Below are 22,056 nucleotides of genomic sequence, written 5' to 3' on the forward strand. Positions count from 1 at the left end.
TTTGCGTCAAACTCCCACGGTTGAAAGTAACAGCAGAAATGAAGGTGAGAGAAAGCCCGCGCCTATCACAGGGCCGAGGCTTTCGCCCCGGACGGCCCGCGTCTGGCGGGTGAGTTAACCCGCCGCGGCGATGCAGGTGCATTGCGGCGAAGCCTGATTGATCTGCGCACCTCGCATGTCGGCGCTTGCACCTGCCGTTTTGCCGATTGTGTTCTTCGCACTAGCCGACGTGTTTCTTTCTCCGGCAGCGTGGTTGGGAGATTAGGTAGCTCGACGGAGCAGCACAATGCGCCCCCCTCTCTGCCCGCCCGGCGAAGCAGCCTCGGGCGGCATTCCTCCGCGCGCCGTGTCCAACGTCCGCGCGCATCCTCAAGGCCGCGTCTTCCTTTCGCGACGCGTGTACGGGTAAAAAAGAAAGGGCGCCACATTCCTGCTTCTCTCGCCGACTCCGCGGACGGCGGCGCTGTCCCACTCTCCCTGCCGGCTTGGGCAAGCAGGCGGTCCACAAATATCAGACACGCATGTAACAAAAGCTGAAGTGAAGTTGAATTAAGGGTTCGCGTTCACTTCTTCGCATGGGAGTCTATTTCTTTATTACTTGCCGATAAACTCTTAGCGAGTAGAGCGTCTTCAAGCGGTCATTTAAAGATGGATTGCACGTGACGTCTAGGCCGCCGTGATGGGGCCCGGAGCATAGCATCAACAGTGCATACCGGAGCAGATGGTGATGAGCGGGTTAAGGAAACCTGCAGACTTTCGCCTCACTCCTGCATGGTCTCAAACATGGGGGCCACTATGAAGCCCGTGCAACCTACGTGGCATGGATTCTCCCGCACTCTCCGCGCGCGACTCCTTGCGTCATTCGAGACGACTGTAAGATAGCATGTTTGCAAGCATCGCCTCTATTACAGCGAAAACCCGTCCCGTTGGCTCGGCATGGACATGCTGGCTTGGTTACGGCAAGGGACGATGATTAGGCCAACATAGCTAGAATTTAAGAGCGACTTCTTACTACGTTGCGTGCAGTGATTCGTGCTGGCGTGACCGCGGCGGCTGCAGCGTGAAACCGCCCGTGTGTTGTGCGATGTCAGTGCACTTCGAGGAACCCCACATAGTCTAAGCTAATCCGGAGCCGTACACTAGACCGTCCGTGTAGAGCATGTGCATATAGCTTTGGTACGTTGAAGGGCACGCATCATCACCGTCGTGCCAGTGCCGATAAGGCCGCTATATAGGTGTTCTCTGTTTCTGCATCCTATGAAAATATCAGACCCGTGATGTATCTTTCGAGCCTTTCGCGTTACACCCTGATCTCATTTTTTTCTTTCGCAACGGACGAAAGAAGTGCACCGTGCAAACAAACAGAAAAACTGACACAAAAGGATTGCTTCCCGCATGCGGAGCTTGAATTCGCGACGTCGCCAAATGTCTCTAGGAGAAGGCTCTTTTTCTTCGTGGAGCGTACTCGGTTACGCAAAGGCCTAGAGGAAGACGGAATACACGTCCCGATACAGACCTTGACCTCTTCAGGGGCGACGCGCGAGTCAGCACAAGACATCCTTGCGCCTCGCCAAGGCCGCTTCTCGTTCGAGCGCGCTAATTCCTTCCAGGGGTGTAGCTGTGTACTACGTCCTCATACTACGTCCGCGCGCGAGCTTATTATAAGCAAGTGCGCGTCGCGGCGACTAGCGACGAATTCAGGCACAAAAACCGACGAGGAAGAGTGCTGCGCTTTGTATTGCTTCAGCTGCGGCTGCCTCTCGAAAGCTGCGTACGTCCCTGTATGGTGGAAAAATAGCGCGAAAGGAACACGCGGGGCGGATTTTTTCATCGTGTACATTATTCAACTCGCCCAGCTTACTGCGTTACGTCCCTGTAGGCGCACTGGACACGCGTATTCAACAAGTGCGGGCACTTTATGTTCTCACTTCTACTCGCTGTTTCCCCTCGTGGCAGTTTCAGAACTCTAGGGTAGTTCACTTGTGGTGATAAATTACACGAATACGCATACAATCATTGTTACTATTTTTACAAATGTAGTCACTCACGTCATGCAATATCAACATGATGAAAACATCCATTCAAATAGGCTCAACAAGTGTACTCTATACGGCTGAATCCGCAGGCTAGCTTGCCTTTCAGTCTATAAGTAAGGCGTAATCTACTCTGCAGCGCAGCTACACTGCTTTCGAGCCTTCTTATGATGCAGTCTTACCAGTATTACGTACATAGTCAAGAGTTCGACGAAATTTCAGCTGACCAGGTACCATGAGAACGCTCTGGCCGAGATCAGGGAAATGATAGCTCATTGGGTCACATTATGAAAGAACGGGGTTAGCTATCGAAACGCCTGCTCCATCGCTGCAATTTTTTGCTTCCAACATCGCGGCGTTAGTGCTGACTTTCATGGTGGGTACATCATCTTCTCAAGGACAAGTTGATTCGGGCTCTTTCGAAATGCGTACTTGTACAACCGCATTGCACTAAATTAAACGCATCGTAGTTCTCCTTCACATTCAGTCTAAGTTTTTTTGCGATGTTGCACTGTTAGCCAAGCCTGACTAAACACATGAGCTAATTTACAGTAGGTAAACATTCACATAAAATATGAATCGCTGAAGCCGTAGGCGGCGTGTGATGACAGAAGCATTAACTGAACGATTGTCCGAAATTTCTGGCCCCGGTTTCTTCATCTTGAGTGAATTCTAAGTATTTCATAGCGCTGTGTAGCTATCTGAACATGTCCCTTCGCATAAAGGTTCAGTACAAAAAGCTTAGCGCAGATATTGTGATTGGAAGTAAGTGGTAGCAGGGCGATCTGAAATAGTTGCTTCGAACTGTTCCTCTCCGAGCGAGGAAAAGACAAGAGTAGCATTGTGCTAAGCTGGTTATAAGTGGCGCTAAGCAGGTTATAAGCTGTCGCCTGCAAACACGGCACGAGGAAGGAAGACGAATACCCATTTTCCTTTTATGACACGAGTCAACGTACACCTCTCAAAAAAGGAAAGGCGGAAGACAATGGTCACTTAAAACTGCGGTAGCAATGAATTTAACTCCATTCAAGCTGTCACTCACAGAAAATGTCTACACAGGCGGGGGATCCCCTGAAAAAAGCTGCAAACGGAAGAAAAAAAGCATGCAGTGCAGCAACACATGCATAATGTCAGTATCCGAAAAAAATAACCAATAGCTTACAGCTAGTTGCACTACTGACTGTACTACTGCTAAACTACTAGTTGCACTTCTTATGAGTACTGAATTGCACTTGGAAGTAAAGTTTCTCTGTACGCTGGAGTGCACTGTGCCTGCTCTGGCGAAGGGAATTCCCTCGCTATAGGATATCACTTACAATTGCGTTGCCCATCGTCCGGAGTGAAGCATTTCGTTACACCTTCATAAAAACGCCGCTGCCTCGCAGCTGTGCCAAGCGCGTGCACGCTGCGTAAACTACCAGCTTCTTCAGCCGCCGCCCGTCGGGTGACGCAAGGCATGGAAGCAAACAGACTACGTCCGGAAGTCAGGGGCGTACTTTTAGACACTTTAGAGACATCATTAACGGCTAGACACATCCTGCAATATGGCTAATGCGGCACAGTCGCTCGATACATTCAAAGCAGCCAGTTTCTTTTTTTCTGCTCATTTTTCTCGCGAGATGGCTGAATTCTCGACAACAGGATGTTTCACATTTAGCCAGCCGCGCAGAGGGAAGACGCTTGCGTAAAGCTCTTTCCTTTCCGTCTTGACATAACCGCACACGCATTCGGCCGTCGCGTCGTCGCCAGTGCAGGAAAGGAGTGCCAACGGGGAAGGCGGTGTCTGTGCAGCCGTTTTTCTTAGAACGAGGATAAGGGAGTCTCAGACGACGCGATTCCAGGCTCGCACAGTGGCAACCTCGTGACGAGAACGCATTAGACCAAGTGTAGACTCGTTCTACAGCGCTCAGCGTGAAAAACCCGGCCTGTGGTCGCTGTGATGAGCCACACGGAACAGTGTCTGGCTGTTGCATTTGTTCATGGGGCGCCTGTGTAACGTGTGAACAGATGGACTTCTTTGTTTACCCTGCTTAATCGGCTTTATTAAGTTGTACAATACCGAGCTAGAAGTCTGCAGTTTCCCGCGGGCTGTTCTCAAGCCGTGGAGCAAGGTAGCGAACGTTTTGATGGTACAGGCGTCGTGGCGAGCTCAGCGCTGCCTCGACAGTGAAAGGAGCGTCGTCTCATAAACCGTAATGTCTCCAAGCAGGCACTGGGACTGAGAACGCGGTTGGGTGAACCAGTGAGTTTAACGCGTCTTGCGTTTTACTCGCCGTTCTACTCGCCGAATCGGAACCTAATAGGAAGGACTAGACGTTGGTTTCAATTATCATTTTGAAAATCAGATGAAATTACAAGAGGCGTAAAAATGCTATTTTGCGTGCCGAGTACACGCTGCTGTACCAACCGAGGACAACTGAATTCATACCCATCTTTTATACCGAATTCGCTTAGTCATAAACTGGTGCCATTTCGAACGGCGCTAAGTAACACAATTTATGAAAGAGGTTTTATTTTTCGCGCTCATTCGCGAGATATAGTTACGACAGCGGGAGCAATTTCTGCCAACCAAATTATACTCAAACGACGCCAAAACGTGCATATGCGCACGAGGGCTGCCGCAGTTTCCGAGATTTGTCTTATCGCGTTGCGGCTTCGGACGAAAGTCTCGGGAGTTTTGTGGCGCGAGAAAATGGGTTTCAAGCCTCGCTGCCCGCTGCTTCGACCAGGAAGCTGAGTTGGATAGAGAGCGAGCGGCCGGTTTAAACATAGGCGTGACGCGATATTATCCGCCGCCTCCGTGCTCCTTTCGCCGTTGCCCAACTTCTGAGACAGATTCGGCGTCCTTTGAGAGGCGAGCACCAGGTGAGGAGATCTTCGCGCATGCACGCACATGGCCACTTCAGCACCAAGGAGATGAGAGGCGCAGGACGCAAACAGAAAACGCTGGCGCGCAGCCAGACCGCTGACCGAGGCTCGACGAAGCGCCAGCTGTGCACGATTCCACGGCCTTGGCCGCCGAATTGAGCGTCGCGGAGTTGCCCCGAGAGGTGCGAACGGCAGCCCAGACAGCGCGAAGGTCCTTGCGAGCCGAACATGACCGTCGCCGTGACCGCGGGTGGTGGAGGACGGGCCGCTTCGACGGAGTCGGCGGTGCATGACGGCCCGGCTTCTGGTGTTCGCCGCGTGATTCAAGCACCCCTCTGGCGACGCCCGCAGAGTGGGCATGCACTTCGCATAACCGCTTCCTCCTTAGCTCACCGCCGCCAGTTTGGCCTTCTGGCGTGCCCCGCTGCTTCGACAGATGGTAAAGAAAGCAGTGCACGCTCTCCGCAGTGCCCAAGCTCTGTCCTGTTAAGGGAAGGAAACGTTAAAGGCTAGCGCAAAGAGGTGGACAGAGGCGAGCGCAGATTACGGAACGAAAGCATGTTGATGTTATTCAAAATGGAGTCGAGAAATACCTAGCCAGGCTATGTTATACGCAGAAGAGATAAGCATCGAGGGCGATAGAAAATTGAGCGGAGAGATGAGGCCGGGAGGTTTGCTGAGATGGAGTGGCTGGCGGGTGCCTTCTGGCAGAAATAACTGCAAGTCGCTGCGTTCTCCCTGTGGTCAGCCTTTGCTCCAGCAGTGGATGCCTCTCGGTGGTGATGATTTCTCCACAGAGCGTGTCATTAGCGACCTCCTGCTAACTGCAAAGCTTTCCTTTCACTGCCGTTTGCACAAATTCGGAGGGTCAGAAAAATATAGAGGGACGGTGCGAAGGAGAACCGAAAAGAAAGTTGAGGTAACCGGATCTACGTCTGCATATGTATACTACGTCCGGCACACGGAAAAGGTGAACATGGCGACAAAAGGTAGCCGAATAGAAAAACAAACTACGCCTCAAAGCTGAAGTGATGCGTAGACGCAGGCTATCGGACAACCTTCAGCAAAGCACACAGCTTGGACCTACCGCCGATCTTCAACAAATGGTCTGACTACCGCGTTCCGTCCGTTTCAATTTTCTTTCCTGAACACGGATTTGAATCCCGCCAAACCGGAACCGGTAAGGCATAACCACCGCCCGGAGTGAGCCAGTAATCGTGACGAGACATAACCTTAAATACTGCGGCGCTTCTTACATGCGCATGCGCCAGATTATCATCACTTTTCCTCTTTTTGCTCTCTCTGTCTTCCACTTGCGTCAGAGAAACTGCGCATAAACCAGGATGCGACAATATCGCCCCGCGCACTGCTCATACGTCGAGTGAAATTTCTATGCCGGTCGCATATGTGCCTGTGCGCGCAAGATAGCGATCGTGGTCTGGGCACATCCGCGCGAAGGTCGGCGACGTGTAAGCCATCAGAACCGGTAGCGGCCGGACGCCCCAGCCGTGCCTTTCGCCAATGCCGCGAGGTGGGCGCCTTTTTAGACAGCAAAAAAGTCGCTCGGCCGGCCCGTAACACGTGCCACAGCTACTGCGGACTAACGTCAGACTGCCACGAAGCGGACGCGCAGTCGTGTAGTGGTGCAACGCGGCGTCGCGAAGGTCTCTCGGACTGCAGATAGCGCCTCCTCCGATAGCGCCGTAGCTGCGGTCCAGTTCTCTTAATTGCGTGTTAGAGGACACCGTGAAAGCATGCATTCCTGTTCTCACGCTTCTTTAGCGACAAACCCGCCAGGCCTCCGGACAAACGGGCAGGACAAAGACAGCGGCTCCGTTCAAGCAGCACGGCAGAGGATGTCTTCAGCACCCGTGCGCTGTTAGTCCTTGGCAAAAGTAACATCCAGGGAGGATTAATCAGTTAGTCTTTCTCACACGAACAGGCATGCATTGAGTGAAATGTTAAGCTGGACCCTTAGCATGAAAATGACGGGCAAACGGTAGTACATCCTCAACCATCAACGAGATGGGTTGGTCACTCACTCAATTAATTAATTAATAATTGATTGATCGGTCAGTCAATCAAGCAAGCAATCAATCAAACAATTGGTCGAGCAATCAGTGAATCAGTCAACTGTATTAACAAATTCAAGTAGAGACATTGTTACAGATAATATTCAAAAGCAGGGCAGGAGGTAGCAATCAAAATATTGGGGGGGGGGGGGGGGACCAAATGCGGCGGGAATGTGACGTAACGACAGAGTTTTTTAATGCTATCCGTCGCGAAAGTTCGGTTCAACACTCGGGCATACTATGCGGCGAACTTTGGCAAGCATAGCAGGCTGAGCCGGATATACATGTTTTCTCATCAGCTATTGGTATAGCGCCCTGCAACTTTACTTAATCGGCGCTTTGAACAACCATATAGCACTTCTCACGACCGCCGCAGGCGCCTCGCGACAGGTTTCAAACCTGTAAATTTTGGACCAGCCAGAGTACGTCTCGGATTTTCACCATGCAGCCTTTGTGAGTGTCAAGAATGGCACGGTTGCATACAACTGACGCAGCTGTATGCAACAGACAGCCGAATGCGTTGTCAATATTTCGCATCACATCACGCTCACACAGTAAGTAGTCTAAACGAAAAGCGTCAGTGGTACACTGCCGCGCTTTATTTATTGCACTTAGACGCTCCAAGTTAGTATTAGAGGTAAGCTTCCCCAGCGATGCTTAGCTGCATCATACGCATTGGACTGTCACCGGAAGGTTGGCTTCTTCCTTCTTGTTCCCGGCCATGAGTGAAGAGTTGGTCTCGTACACGTGGACGAGTTATATTGCACTGCTCAGCGCGCATATGTGCAGTAAATATTCATCATCAACAGCCGTGGAGTGAAGAACAGTGAAGGCACAGAGCTGTGAAAGAAAAGGCCCTTTCAACGGCGCACGTTTAAACAAAGGCGACCGAGGTCGCACGCGGTGAGTGAGAGAGGTGCGGCAAAGACAAAAATCATCGCCGCAGGGAAAGGAGAGAGAAGCGTCGCCACAATGCGCGAGAGTCGCGCCCACGCCCTTTGTGGCGGGACGCGCGCACAAAGGACGAGTTGGCCACGCACAAAAGGGCCAACGGAACGGCCACCCGGCCGCCAACCCAACGGTCAGGCGGCGCGGAAGTGCCGGCACCACTATATACTGCCTTTGAAGAGCGGCGGACGCTTACTGGGTTTCGCTCAGGTCATCATCGGTGCCGTCATCACCATCGTCACACCAGGGAGATAAAGCGCGGCTAACCCCCCGCGGCGCCATCATGGTGCAGCCAAGAAGGCACACAGTCAACGACTCACTGCTACAAGGAGCTTTCGAATCATGATTATAGGCAATGCGGTCGCACCTTCGAGCTGTCTGCAACGTTAAAAATGTTCAATAAACGTTGTTAACAGCGGTTATAATAGTCCTAGGGAGAATCACGTGGTCGTAGAGGGATTGCCCTGGCAGGTTACTAAGCCTTGTCCTGAGAGTAACCGTTGGCTATCGGGAGGCGTTACCAAAATGGCTTCTTCCGCGGTTAGCAATGTTGTGAAGAGGGTCTGCAGTCTTGTACGGCTGCCGCGTTCGCTCTAGCGGCGGTATATTAGAGAGCTTTGGAACAGGAGGGCCCTATCGATTAGGGGGATAGGAGAATAGCGGGGTGCCAGTGCGCATGCGCAGGGCAATAACCCGAGGGGCGTTGTTGTTCGCGGCATGAACACTGGCGCCCCGCAATTCCCCTATACCCTTAATGGGTAGGACCCCCTATCTAAAACTCCTTATTAATTCTATGTGTCATCCGGCGCAGTCACGAACATGCGCTCAATATGTAGATGTAGGGCATGTGCTCGAGAATGTGACACTTGTCTTCGGCACTTGTCTGCGGCCGAAGTGTTTTCTGTAGCTTCGCTTCTCCTAGAGCAAAAACCAAGAAAACAAAGAAAGATAAAAACGTTCTAAAAATGTTAACCGGAAGATGTAATGCACCACGCAGACCAGTACCTGAAAGCAGTTACCAGCATATATTTTCGGTGCCCTCTCAAGGGCATTTTCGTCGCCAGAGGGCTGCTGTCACGGCAAAAAAAAAGCGGCATTATTCGGCTGGAACGCCACAACCGAAAGCGCGTTTTACTCCCCGCAGTACTGAAAGAATGAGAAAAAACACAGTATCATCTATCAAGCAGCGGCCCGCTTGCAGGCAAGACAGCGCGAACAATGAGTGCAGGCGCTGGCCCTAATGTAGTCAAATCAGCATAAATTAAGAAAACGGATCAGTTTGAGCCGATGCGAGGAGTCGGAGCATCTTGTTGTAGTGCACCCAGGGACGAAACGTGGGAAGATGAAAATTCTCGCCTGGCTGGTGGTCTTGTCGAGTAGTGGATCCGCCTCCTGGTATGAGCAGCTTTGCAGGAATGAGCTGAATTATTTCAGTCATGGCGAAAAGATATTGCGCATAGCGTGTATACAATCGTTGTTTCCTGCAAACACGTGCCTGCAAATTACTTTTGCCGATTCGGTATAGCGTTCAGCAGTGTAACTGGCCAACGATCAGAGTTCACGATGTGCTAGCTACGGGCGCACCGGCGGAGAAACGATCTAGAGGAGTCAGCGAACGTAAAATTAAAACAAAAGTAGCGTAAGCATTGACAGTACATACATAGTCGAACGTGATGAAAGAGGCTTCAATGATACACACCGAAGCCATTATTAATATGTATTGCAAATGGAGACCTTTGGTTGAAGAAGCTATTCGTTTTTCTTTTCTGGATGACGTCCCGCGCCCACATGCGTCGCAGAAGGCTGTTTCTCTTGCGGTTTTCTTTCGACGTCCAGTTCAGTCTCGTCCTTAACTTTGTTTCTACCGTCCGGTATTCCCAACGCGAAATACGCCTGCCTCTCAGCCCGGCGAACTCAGCCGCTGCCGTCCCCCGGAGACACAGGAGATCCAGCTTCGAGAAATGAAGCACTATAGAGGAACACCTTCATCGGCAACTCTCTCAATCAGGAAGCTACGCAGCGTTCGCTAGGAAGCTCGAGCGACGTTCATCGAACTTCCGACGAGCGGCAGCAATTATGACGGCGACGTGCTTCGGAGTGACACAAAGTTGCAGAAAGCGAAGGCGGCGACGAGGCCTCCGCTGCGTGCGGCACCAGACCGCGAGCGACACGAAGAGTGCACCAAGGCGAAAGGAACAATGGCCGGTGTGCCGTGGCGGGGAGACGGCGGCAGATACCGGCGCACTGTCTCCCGCTGGGATGCGCGCGGCGCGCCAGCGCACACCGAGGTGCTTCCGCCATGATGGATGCGCTACGAGCTTCGGACGATCAGTCGAACGCACAGTCAGGTCTCCAACCTCGGAGAGCGGAAGGAGTCGATAAAAAATAAAGTGGGCGGAGAGAGGGGGGAGGCTGAGAAGGGGGACATAAGGCGCCGCATGATCGAGTGGTCGAGGACGACGAACTTGTGGAAGAACCCGCACTTTTTCATTAAGCCTAACTCAACCTAGCCGACCAGGGCCAGGAAGGGGGCGGGAGCCGCTCGGAGAAGCGAGTTGGCCGGGTTAGCCGGTCATGAACGAGCGCGGCAGCTCCGCCTTGAGGGCGAACGAACCCGACGCGCGTAAGTTGCCGCCCCGTCTCACCCCTTTCGCTTGCGCACTGATTAATGAGCTCTGCCGGGGCCCGAAGGCAATTTAGTCAGAACGGCTTAGCGCCGCCGTGGCTTGACACGAGACGGCGCTGCCGTCCATTCTTCTCTCTCTCGGTGCGTGTGTGCGCGCAGTGGGAGGGGCTACGCATTCTCTTTGGCAAGAGCGCGGGCTTGCGGCCTTCTGAGAGGTCGCAGAACCCTCCAGCTACGGGCCACCAGTTCCTGTTTCCACCCGTTTTCTTCGCTGCGGAAAAGAAAGGCGCTTGCATAAGAGCGGCTCCCCTGAAGAGAGGAGAAGAGTCCTCCAGTCCGGGGGTGCCCAGCGTCGGCAAGACAAACACCGTCCACCACCGCGATATCCGCGGTCCAGAGGACGTACCTCGCAATGCTAGACCCCTAGAATAACGCGGACGGCCATTTGCGTCTCGCCTGCGTGAGCGAGAAAGATATATGGAGGATTTGCACGAGATAAACACAGCCAACCAACTAGACTATCCCTTGCTCCTCCAAAAGCCGACTTGTTTAGTTTTTATTCTTTTCCTGCACCGCGCCGTTAAACTAAGCGAGCTTCTCGTGAGGTCTCAAGCTGCCTCCGAAAGTCGACGTTGCGGGCATTAGATGAGGCGCCAGAAGACGGAATGAAGGAGAGAAAGTTATTTTTCGCTGAATGACATACTAAAGGACACGTTAACCTGCAGTTAGTAATTTGCCCATGTTGGGTGGTGTGCAGTCAGTTATTACTGTAAGGAGCCTCTCTTTCTTGAGAGCAATTGGACCTGAAGTCTCACAGATTACTTCAGAAAGGAATGAAGAAAAGCTTTGCTCGTCGATAAGTGCCGCTTATCATTAAGGCTATGCTCTTACGCGCAGCTTTCCTGACTTGGTCATGCTAATCATCCTTCAGCATGCCGACAACGCGGAGTGACCTCTTGCATAATGTCCTTCTCAGCACCGCTGTGTTTTGCTGCAATGACCCATCATCACGTTTCTCCCAAATCCAGAGGAGTGCAACGACGCTTTCGTTTGCTGCTTTGTTCAGTAATCCTACAGACTACTACCGAACGTAATAGCAACACTTTTTTACCTTCATATACGTCACGGTTATCTGTCTTCGTCACACTTGGAACTGAAAAGGTTTCAAGTTGTTACTTATTCCCGCTTGTTCTATGTTTTGCACAAATCCTCTCACATCAGCGTTGGTATTGCTTTTACAAGTATATATCGTTAGTGTCTAATCGTTTTATCGACCACCGCACAATAACGGTAATTTTACGCATTCCCTAACCTCCTTGCGCACGTGCAGAGGGCGGCGAGGCGTCGGACGTGAACATCGAATGCAACAGCAACAACATCCAGGTGACGCTGGAGGCGACGCACGACTTCAACGGCATGATCTACCCCAAGGGCCTGTCCAAGAACTCCACCTGCATGGCCGAGTACAGCAACGTTCGCGACAAGATCGTCTACACGCTGCCGCTGCGTTCCTGCAACACCATGAGCACCGAAGTGGTACGCGACGCTCTTGGCCTCCGCTCGGGCAGCGCGTCTTACTCTTTCGAGGAATTTCCCCGCTAATTTGCACGTAGCGCTCGACGACCAGTTTGACAGTCGCCTTATTGTAAAAGGAAAGACGCCAAATTTAAGGATAAATTACATCAGCCGCTACGTGTTTAGTTGTACATCATTAGTCAAGACTGCAGATGCCAAAGGATTTCCTCCTAGGCCACGGTGTGTGGCATCGGCAGCGTTACAAATATCTTCTTGTTGACAGGAACTCGTCATTAACCTTCAGAAACTTCACCATTACTGCCCAGTGTCGCGAATTCGCCGCGTACCGTTTGCACGCCGTGCACACGTGAAGTGTGGAGACAAAATTTGAAGTCAACACATTCCCAGCAGCCAGCGCTTTCCGGACAAAATGTATGGCGTCACTGTGACCAAGTTGGGTGAAGAAACAGGGGCCGCAAACTGCGGCTTCCAGGCAGCGTGCAATAATTCCTCGAAATGTGTATGCTCCGGGAAATATAAATACAATTGTTGGGTGGAACATTGTTTAGTCGCTGGGCATTCGTGTTGCCTTTGGTTTGGTCTTTCAGACTAGCTGCACGAAATAGAACAAGTGCTGTTTTGTTGCTAATTGCCGACTTACCGTTTTCTCAAATTTAAGCCCTGCTAAAGTTTTAATATATTGGTTTTGAACGTGGGTACTTTAGCTAGCATAATATGGGAGCAATGTTTTTTTATTTCATGCCTTCATAATCTGGGAATTAAAGAGTTAAAACTTGCACGGACGGTGCAAGGACCCCAATGCATGGCTTAGAAGCGAATTCCTTAGTTCCTTACTTTTGACACGACTGTTCCTTAGACGTAAGCAGTGAAAAGCAAGCCTCTCTTTCCAGTCAAGCAATCAGCTCCTCACATACATATTACGTCAAGCCAACTTGCTCACACAGGTGCTGTTCAGAATTGTTGCCGCCATGGCTTCTGTTTTTCTAATTTTCAAAATTCTATTCTGTCAGGTTGTTCGCTGATTGCAGTTTCGTTGAAACGTTACTTTCGATGGTCGCAGGACGAAGGAGTCGAGTACTTCAACACCGTTGTTGTTCAGCCCCACCGCAAGCTGGTCACAAACCAGGGTCGTGGCTTCCACATCCGGTGCCGGTACCAGACAAAGGAAAAGACCATCACAAACTTCTTCAACGTCAGGTATGCCTGTAGAGTGCAGCTGTATCGAAAAGTGGCTGTAGCATCTGTCTTTCCACCTCTCTCTCCGGTTGCGAATCTCCAAAGCAGTCATGGTCTTATGTGTTTAGGAGGAACCTGCATATATTTCCCTTGTAGCCACACGGCTAGGCAATTACTCCCATCTCCAAAGCGGTCACTTTGAACCTGCTACATGCAGCGCATCAGGTACCTTCATCTTAGCTAGTAACGACAGCGCATGGTACGAATCAGTATGGCGCTGTAAGGCCGATATTTTCGAAGAGACAGAAGTGCTGTCGGATAAATCACTGCTTCGGTGCGCCTTTCTGAATTCATTGAACAGCATAGTTATTCCGGTGCCACCTGTCATTTGGCCTCAAGCAAATCCCTCCTGGGTGGCCGCTGCGGAATTCGCCTGTGCAACTCTTTGACGTTTGCTGTTGTGACGTGAGGCCCCTGCAGTTTTCAAAAAGAAATAACAAAAGCCAAATTCGAGGGCTGTGACACGTCGCACTTATCTGACCCCATATAGGTGAGTACTCGAGAAGACCCCTGCGCAACACGCTAGAGATAAGAACTCGAGACTATAGAGCGAAGAACATCAGTGAAAACTAAATAATCAGGGCATAAGAAGTGAAACTATCACATCAAGAATGAAATTGCCAAAAATAACGTGCTACCTTACTGCGAATTCAGTCGTTTTAGTCTCAGAATTCTCAGGTGCTTTAATTACTCATAATACGTTTTTGTCTCTTGAACAAAGCAAGAAAGGTGTTAGCGGATAGTCGACTGCGGCAGTTGTCCTCAGAACACTGGATAACTCCTTCTGGGCCGGAGGTCCCATATCTGCAAGAACGACGCATCGCGGTTCAGTGCATTAACGAACGTTCCGGGCCTGCAACTTGCGTAGAATCGCAATGATATACGCGACAGGGGAGACTTCCGTGACGAGCCTGCCCGGTTCGCGTACATTTTGCATCCCACGCCAGCCGCCGCACTGCGGTGCGTCCCGAAGAAGGCGCCGGAGGGGGCACGGCCGCGGGCGACCGGCGGCGCTGCAGGCGCACAAACGCGCCGACGCGCGGTTAATCTGTCCGGGATGCCTGTCAACCACGTCACGCCCGCATTTGCGTTTCTATTCAACGCGCGAGTCCCTCTCAGGCCGGACGTGGAGCTTTATTTTCCTTCTAGCGCACGGCGTTGAGTCTGCCCTTCGGCTGCCACTTCGCCGGAAAAAGAACGCAATACAAGACAGGTGGCACGGACGCAAACGCGGAGAAATTTACTACCCTAGCTGACAAGACCACGTTGGGGAGCGCCCTGCCAGGCGCTGGAAGGCGAAAGGTCCGTCGGACGGATGTCGAATCAAAATTGCGCCGCAGAGACAGTGACCGCTAAAAGCAGTGAGTCTAGGTTTGGTGGGAACGCGTTATGTCTGTACCAGTCAGGCTCGTTGCGGTCTCCTTTGTAGTGTGCCTGGAGGGCTTTGTCGTTGTTGTCATTATTATAAATTTATTCGTAAACAGCCTCTCATTATTGCCTTTGAACCTTATAAACAGTGTCATGAATTGCTTTGTACCTCCAAATATTTAACGGAGCACTCAGTGGATGCCTAGAAATTGGGCCACTGGAGGAGGGCGCCCAGAGGTCGCCGTGCTCTTCACCCCACGTTTCTCATCTGGACACTTCAACGAATGGTCATGGGCGGAGCGGAGGCAGGGTGGGGGGAAGGGAAGTGACCGCGGCGAGGGAGTTAATACGGAACCATTAGAAGTACCTCTGTTCTTTTCACCGCCACCTAGCAGCATCGTCATGCTCCCCATCATGCGAGTTTGCATAAACGTACGAAGGCAGCGAGTCGGGAAGAAGGACAAAAAAATCGCTCATTGAATTAAGTGAAAGACCCGATGTGACCTATTTGTGGGGCCATCTTGAAACCTTGGGACGGAGGGAGAGACGCCGAACATATTGCCGCGAATATTAGCAGTGTGTTAGTTTTTCAAATCTGCCGCCACATCACTTTATCGCTTTGTTTGCTACGCAAGACGCGACTAGATTTATCTCGATTGATCGCAGCCAGGCAGAACTGATTCTACGTTGTTCCGGAATGTTCTAGTAACTTTGCGCTCTTTATCTCGAAAGTTCGCTATCAGCTTTAAATTGAGCACGGCCGACAGCGGCGGCCATTCTATTCGACGACTGCCGAGCACGCTTGTTGCTTCGCCGCCGCCGAGTGATTCAGCCCCTTTTGGGTGCAGTCAGCCCAATAAACAGTTTTCTTTTAGAAGACCCTTTCGTCCGTCTTCATCGCTGCTTCGACTGCCGTCACCACTACGTGACATCTGGTGGAGGTGCGGGGTAGCCGTCCATGTTCCAGACGCCCCCATCAAGTCGTGAAGCCAGCCCTCAGCGCTTCGCACCCGAGGACGAGCCAGCAGCTCAGCGAGCCAGCCGACGTCTCCAGGGAGAGGAGCCTGAGTTCGGGAAACTGCCGGACCGCACAAGACAGCGAAAAGACGCGGCTACGAGCACCGCAACCTCGCCGAAGATGTCGACACCGATCATACTGCAGCAGCCGCGGGTGCCGCCAACTTTCAATGGATCCCTAGGCGAAGACCCTGAAGAATGGTTGGATCAATTTGAGAGCGTGGCGTCATTCAACAAGTGGGATGATGCGGCAAAAATTGGACACGTGTTTTCGTTGGATGGCTCCGCACGCACGTGGTATGAAAACTACGAGTCGTCCCTTACGACATTGGAGCTATTAAAGAGAGAACTATTGAAGGTATTCACCAGTGTCGTCAGGAAAGAAAGAGCCGAACGACTCCTCGAGTCCAGGATCCAGCTTCCGAATGAGCCCGCCCGCGGTTACGTCGAGGAGATGAAGCGCCTATTTCGCCGCGCCGACCCCGGGATGACCGAGGAAAAGAAAGTTCAGTTTTTAATGCGCGGCGTAAAAGAACAACTCTTTGCAAGCCTCGTCCGCCAGCCGCCAAAAACAGTCGAGGAATTCATGCAAGAAGCCTGCACGATTGAGAAGACCCTCGACGTCCGAGCTCGGCAGTACAATCGTCCTTCATCTGCCTGTGCAATCCGTTCGGACACGCCGGCCACCACCAGCGACAGCTTGCGGGAAGTTATCCGCGAAATCGTCCGAGAGGAGCTATGCCGATTACTGCCATTCTCCCCACAGCCACAAGCAGCGACTCTGATGGACGTGGTACGGGAAGAAGTGAAACAGGCACTTGGCACCCCGACGGCCACAGAACCCCAGGCCATGACCTACGCCGCTGCAGTAAGGACTGCCCAGCCCCAACGACAACCCCCACGTCCTCCCCGAGATGAGCCACTTGTTCCACAACGCCGCCTCCCAGCCCCCGACCGCCCAGCCTATGACCGACGCTCAAGCCCCAGGAAATGCGACGCCTGGAGGACTTCCGACAACCGGCCGTTGTGCTTCCATTGCGGTGAGGCCGGCCATATTCTTCGTCACTGCCCGTACCGACGTATCGGTCTTCGAGGATTTGCCATTAACGCCCCACCACCACGCTTCGGGCAACGTCCGCAGGAATTCGACGAGTACCTGCGTCGAGAAGAGTAGTAGTAATTGGTTTTTGGGAAAGGAAGTGGCGCAGTATCTGTCTCATATATATCGTTGGACACCTGAACCGCGCCGTAAGGGAAGGGATAAAGGAGGGAGTGAAAGAAGAAAGGAAGAAAGGGGCGCCGTAGTGGAGGGCTCCGGAATAATTTCGACCACCTGGGGATCTTTAACGTGCACTGACATCGCACAGCACACGGGCACCTTAGCATTTTTCCTCCATAAAAACGCAGCCGCCGCGGTCGCGTTCGAACCTGGGAACTCCGGATCAGTAGTCGAGCGCCCTAACCACTGAGCCACCGCGTCGGGGCGAGAAGAGTACACGCCGAACCGCTTTTCGCGCTCACCATCGCAGTCAACCTCGTGCTTTGCGTCGCCACGCCGCAGCTACGCAGCCGCGGTACGAGGAAGGTCCCCCAGCCCCCGTAGGGGAAACTGAAGGCAGCAACCTCTGGAGGTGAGGTTGCTCAAGAGCGAAACGCCGAAGATCCTCCACCGACCACGCCCCATGAAAACGCTGCACCCGCGACGCCGCATTAAGAACCGGCACTCGCTGCACCGACGCCGCACACAATGAGAACCCCGACCACGACGCAGGCTGCTTTGAAAACGATGCCGCCACCCAGAAGAGCTTCGACCACACGCCCCACCCGCTACTCGCATACGCGACGAAGCCGTGACCCGACGCCAAGAGCGACGTGCAATGCAAGAGCCAGGACCTCTGACTTAGAAGCTACTATCGACGGCCGGAAAGTTACCGCTCCAGTCGACACAGGAGCCGATTACTCGGTGATAAATGGAGCATTCGCTGCGCAGCTGAAAAAAGTCACAACGGCTTGGGACGGCCCACAAATTCGCACCGCAGGGGGACACCTCATTACGCCATCAGGACGATGCACAGCGCGAGTGACTGTCAAAGGACATACCTATCATGCGACCTTTGTTGTGCTACCGCAATGCTCCCGCGAAGTGATCTTGGGTATGGATTTCCTTAATGAGCATCAGGCGATCATCGACCTGCGATCCAAGCTGATCACGCTTTCGACGGACGAAGCCATCGCTTCGATGAAAACTCGGGAAAATCACGTTGCCCTGAGTGTCCTGGGGGAAGAAGTGAGCGTCCCACCCCGATCAAGCGTTATCCTTACCGTAGGCGCCACGAAAGTCATTAACGCTGAAGCCATCATCGAGGGAAACATGCAGTCGCTCCTAGACCGAGGAATCAGCATCGCAAGAGGCATCACACATTTGCGCAATGGCCAGGCCGAAGTACTGCTGACTAACTTCAGCGAAGAATACCGGCACATTAACAGAGGAACGACCATTGCTTTCTTCGACGAAATATCTGACGTACGGGACTCCTTCGCCCTCTCCGACCCCTCCGCAGAAGATTCGCCTGACCAAGAGAACTCGCCCACTTTCGACATCAACCCAGCCCTGCACCGGAACAGACAAGACCGGATCCGCAATCTGCTTCAAAGCTACAGTGAGTGTTTTTCGACATCGCCGAAGGTGCGACAGACGCCAATTGCCAAGCTTCGCATTATAACGGATCAACACGTCCGACCTCTCCGTCAAAGCCCCTACCGTGTGTCACCGCGAGAACGACAAGCCATCCGGGACCAAGTCGAAGAAATGCTTCGCGACGACGTCATCCAGCCTTCAAACATCCCATGGGCGGCACCGGTTGTTCTAGTGAGAAAGAAAGACGGCGCACTTCGATTCTGTGTGGATTACCGCCGCTTGAAAAACATAACAAAGTAGGACGTCTACTCCTTCCCCCACATCGACGACACACTGGAACGCCTCTGCAACGCCAAATATTTCTCATCGATGGACCTCAAGAGCGGCTACTGGCAAATTGAGGTCGACGAAAGAGATCGCGAGAAGACAGCATTCATCACTCCGGATGGGCTGTTTGTGTTCAAGGTGATGCCATTTGGTCTCTGTTCCGCACCAGCGACGTTTCAGCGAGTAATGGATACAGTGCTGGCAGGCCTGAAGTGGCAAATTTGTCTGGTATATTTAGATGACGTCGTTGTCTTCGCCTCGAACTTTGAAGAGCACCTCAAAAGACTTCGAACAGTACTAGACGCAATCAAGTCGTCTGGCCTAACCTTGAAAGCAGAGAAATGCCACTTTGCCTACGAAGAGCTGCTGTTTCTAGGCCACATCGTTAGCAAGGAAGGAGTACGCCCAGACCCGCAGAAAACAGCTGCTATTGAACAGTTTCAACTTCCGGCCGATAAGAAAGCAGTGCGCAGATTTCTCGGACTATGCGCATATTACCGACGATTTGTGAAAAACTTTTCGCGCATCGCCGAGCCCCTAACCCAACTGACGAAGGCAGACGTGCCGTTTAAATGGGAAGCGCCGCAAGCAGAAGCCTTCAAGGAACTTCAGCGTCGTTTACAGTCCCCACCGATCCTTGCGCATTTTGATGAAAACGCCGATACTGAAGTTCACACCGACGCAAGCAGCGTGGGACTAGGCGCCGTCCTCGTTCAAAAAAGTGGCAGGCTGGAGAGAGTCATTGCATACGCTAGCCGTTCCCTCTCCAAGGCCGAGGCTAACTATTCGACAACTGAGAAGGAGTGCCTTGCCATCATCTGGGCTACGTCGAAATTCCGCCCCTACCTTTACGGACGACCGTTCAAGGTGGTCAGCGACCACCACGCGCTCTGCTGGCTTGCCAATTTGAAGGACCCCTCTGGCCGACTCGCTCGATGGAGTCTGCGTCTCCAGGAGTTTGACGTCACCGTCGTTTACAAGTCCGGACGCAAGCACTCTGACGCCGATTGCCTCTCACGAGCCCCTGTAGATGCACCGCCGCCGGACGACGGTGAGGACGCCTTCCTGGGACCCATCAGCCCCAGCTCTTTTGCTCGGCAGCAACGCTCGGACCCCGACCTAAAAGGCCTCATCGAGTACCTGGAAGGCAAGGTTTCTTTACCCCCCGCTTCATTCAAGCGAGGACTGTCTTCCTTCTGTGTGCAGAATGAGGTCCTTGTGAAGAAGAACTTTACAGCGAACAAAACAGCCTACCTCCTTGTTGTACCTACTTGTCTCCGCGAAGAAGTTCTACAGGCTTCACACGACGAGTCGACAGCTGGACATCTCGGGTTTACTCGCACCCTTCGCCGCATTCAAGACAAGTATTACTGGCCCCGACTGTCTGCCGATGTCGCACACTATGTGAAAACCTGCCGTTATTGTCAGCGACGAAAGACTCCTCCCACACAACCAGCAGGATCTCTGAGCCCCATTGAACCTCCCTTAAGGCCCTTTCAGCAGATTGGCATGGACTTGCTTGGCCCTTTTCCAACGTCAACATCTGGAAATAAGTGGATCATCATAGCGACCGACTACCTGACCCGCTACGCCGAGGCGAAAGCCCTACCGAACGGAACAGCAGCAGAAGTCGCCAAATTTTTCGTGGAGTGCATTCTTCTTCGACACGGCGCCCCCGATGTGCTCATCACGGACAGAGGAACAGCATTCACGGCGGAACTAACGCAAGCCATCCTGCGCTACAGCCAAACCAGCCACCGGAGGACAACTGCATACCATCCGCAGCCCAACGGACTGACCGAGCGCCTGAACAAAACCATCGCCGATATGCTCGCTATGTATGTCGATGCCGAACACAAAACCTGGGAAGTCATCCTGCCTTACATCGTCTTCGCCTACAACACCGCAGTGCAGGAGACCACCCAGATGACGCCTTTTAGGCTCTTCCATGGCAGGGAGGCCACGACCACGCTAAACGCCATGCTGCCGAACGTTACAGAAGAAGAGAACGTCGACGTTGCCGCCTACCTACAACGCGCAGAAGAAGCTCGAAGGCTTGCCCGATTACGGATCAAAGATCAGCAGCGGTCCGACGCCAGACGCTACAACCTACGAAGACGCAATGCGGAATACAAGCCAGGAGACCAAGTCTGGGTGTGGACGCCCATTCGCCGCCGTGGATTGAGTGAAAAGCTTTTGCGCCGCTATTTCGGCCCGTACAAGGTTCTTCGTCGGCTGGGTGAACTGGATTATGAAGTCATCCCTGACGCAATGACTGCATCCCAGCGACGCCGCGTACGACCAGAAGTTGTCCATGTAGTACGTCTGAAGCCGTATTATGCGCGCTAAAGGCCGCTGCATTTCCATGCTCTATTTTCGCAAGATCCGTTTTTTTTTTCCTTACTAGTCGCATTATTTGTTTCAATGCATCGGGTCGATGCTTCTTTGAGAGGGGAGTAATGCCGCGAATATTAGCAGCGTGTTCGTATTTCAAATCTGCCGCCACATCACTTTATCGCTTTGTTTGCTACGCAAGACGCGACTAGATTTATCTCGATTGATCGCAGCCAGGCAGAGCTGATTCTGCGTTGTTCCGGAATGTTCTAGTAACTTTGCGCTCTTTATCTCGAAAGTTCGCTATCAGCTTTAAATTGAGCACGGCCGACAGCGGCCGGCATTCTGTTCGACGACCGCCGAGCACTCTTGTCGCTTCGCCGCCGCCGAGTGATTCAGTCCATTTTGGGTGCAAGTCAGCCCAATAAACAGTTCTTTTAGAAGACCCTTTCGTCCGTCTTCATCGCTGCTTCGACTGCCGTCACCACTACGTGACAATATTCCTGTGGAATCCCACCGACTTGCCTGGGAACAGTGATGTGGTGTGTGTCTCCCTGCGTCCCAGTGTTCAACCTGGCCCCACAAACGGAATCCCACCAACTAGCCCGGAAGAATACCACTCTAATGGGGCCCCTTCTCGGCATGTGATCAGCTTGTCTATGAGTGCACGCAACCTTGTTAGGTTCCGTAACGAACACATGACTAGCGCTTTCGTATAGTTGGAAAAGACAACACCGGCTGGTACAACACGTGTACCTCACTGCGACAACCTAGCTGGCTCTTTTTTTTTAACACACTTTCCCTCACTGCAGTGCGCACTTGCTGTTTGTACACTAGGGCACGTATTAATTCTCTCTAATCAACTTATTGCAACAATTTGGGAACTAGCCCACCAGCACAACAGTCAGATGTTTCCCACCTCGTATTCGGCGCATGATAGCCACAGCTGCGTATGCGGCATAAAGCCCAACGCATCAATCCACTCATGATCCTTCTTTGTGATCGAGCCGTCAGAGATGGTGGGCAGGTTTATGGTAACGGTATGAAACTGAA

The 22,056-nt window shown here is 52.4% G+C and overlaps 1 protein-coding gene across 1 annotated transcript in view; it reads left to right on the top strand.

Annotated features, from left to right (window-relative positions):
* Positions 1-22,056, top strand: part of pio (zona pellucida domain-containing protein piopio) — a 113,689-nt gene that overhangs the window by 76,371 nt on the left and 15,262 nt on the right. Inside the window, exons 4-5 of the mRNA XM_077627991.1 lie at positions 11,878-12,083; positions 13,144-13,280. Coding sequence (XP_077484117.1) covers positions 11,878-12,083; positions 13,144-13,280 — 343 coding nt within the window. The remainder of the gene's footprint in view (positions 1-11,877; positions 12,084-13,143; positions 13,281-22,056) is intronic.

The sequence above is a fragment of the Amblyomma americanum genome, chromosome 6 (genome assembly GCF_052857255.1).
Source record: "Amblyomma americanum isolate KBUSLIRL-KWMA chromosome 6, ASM5285725v1, whole genome shotgun sequence".
NCBI lineage: Eukaryota > Metazoa > Arthropoda > Arachnida > Ixodida > Ixodidae > Amblyomma > Amblyomma americanum.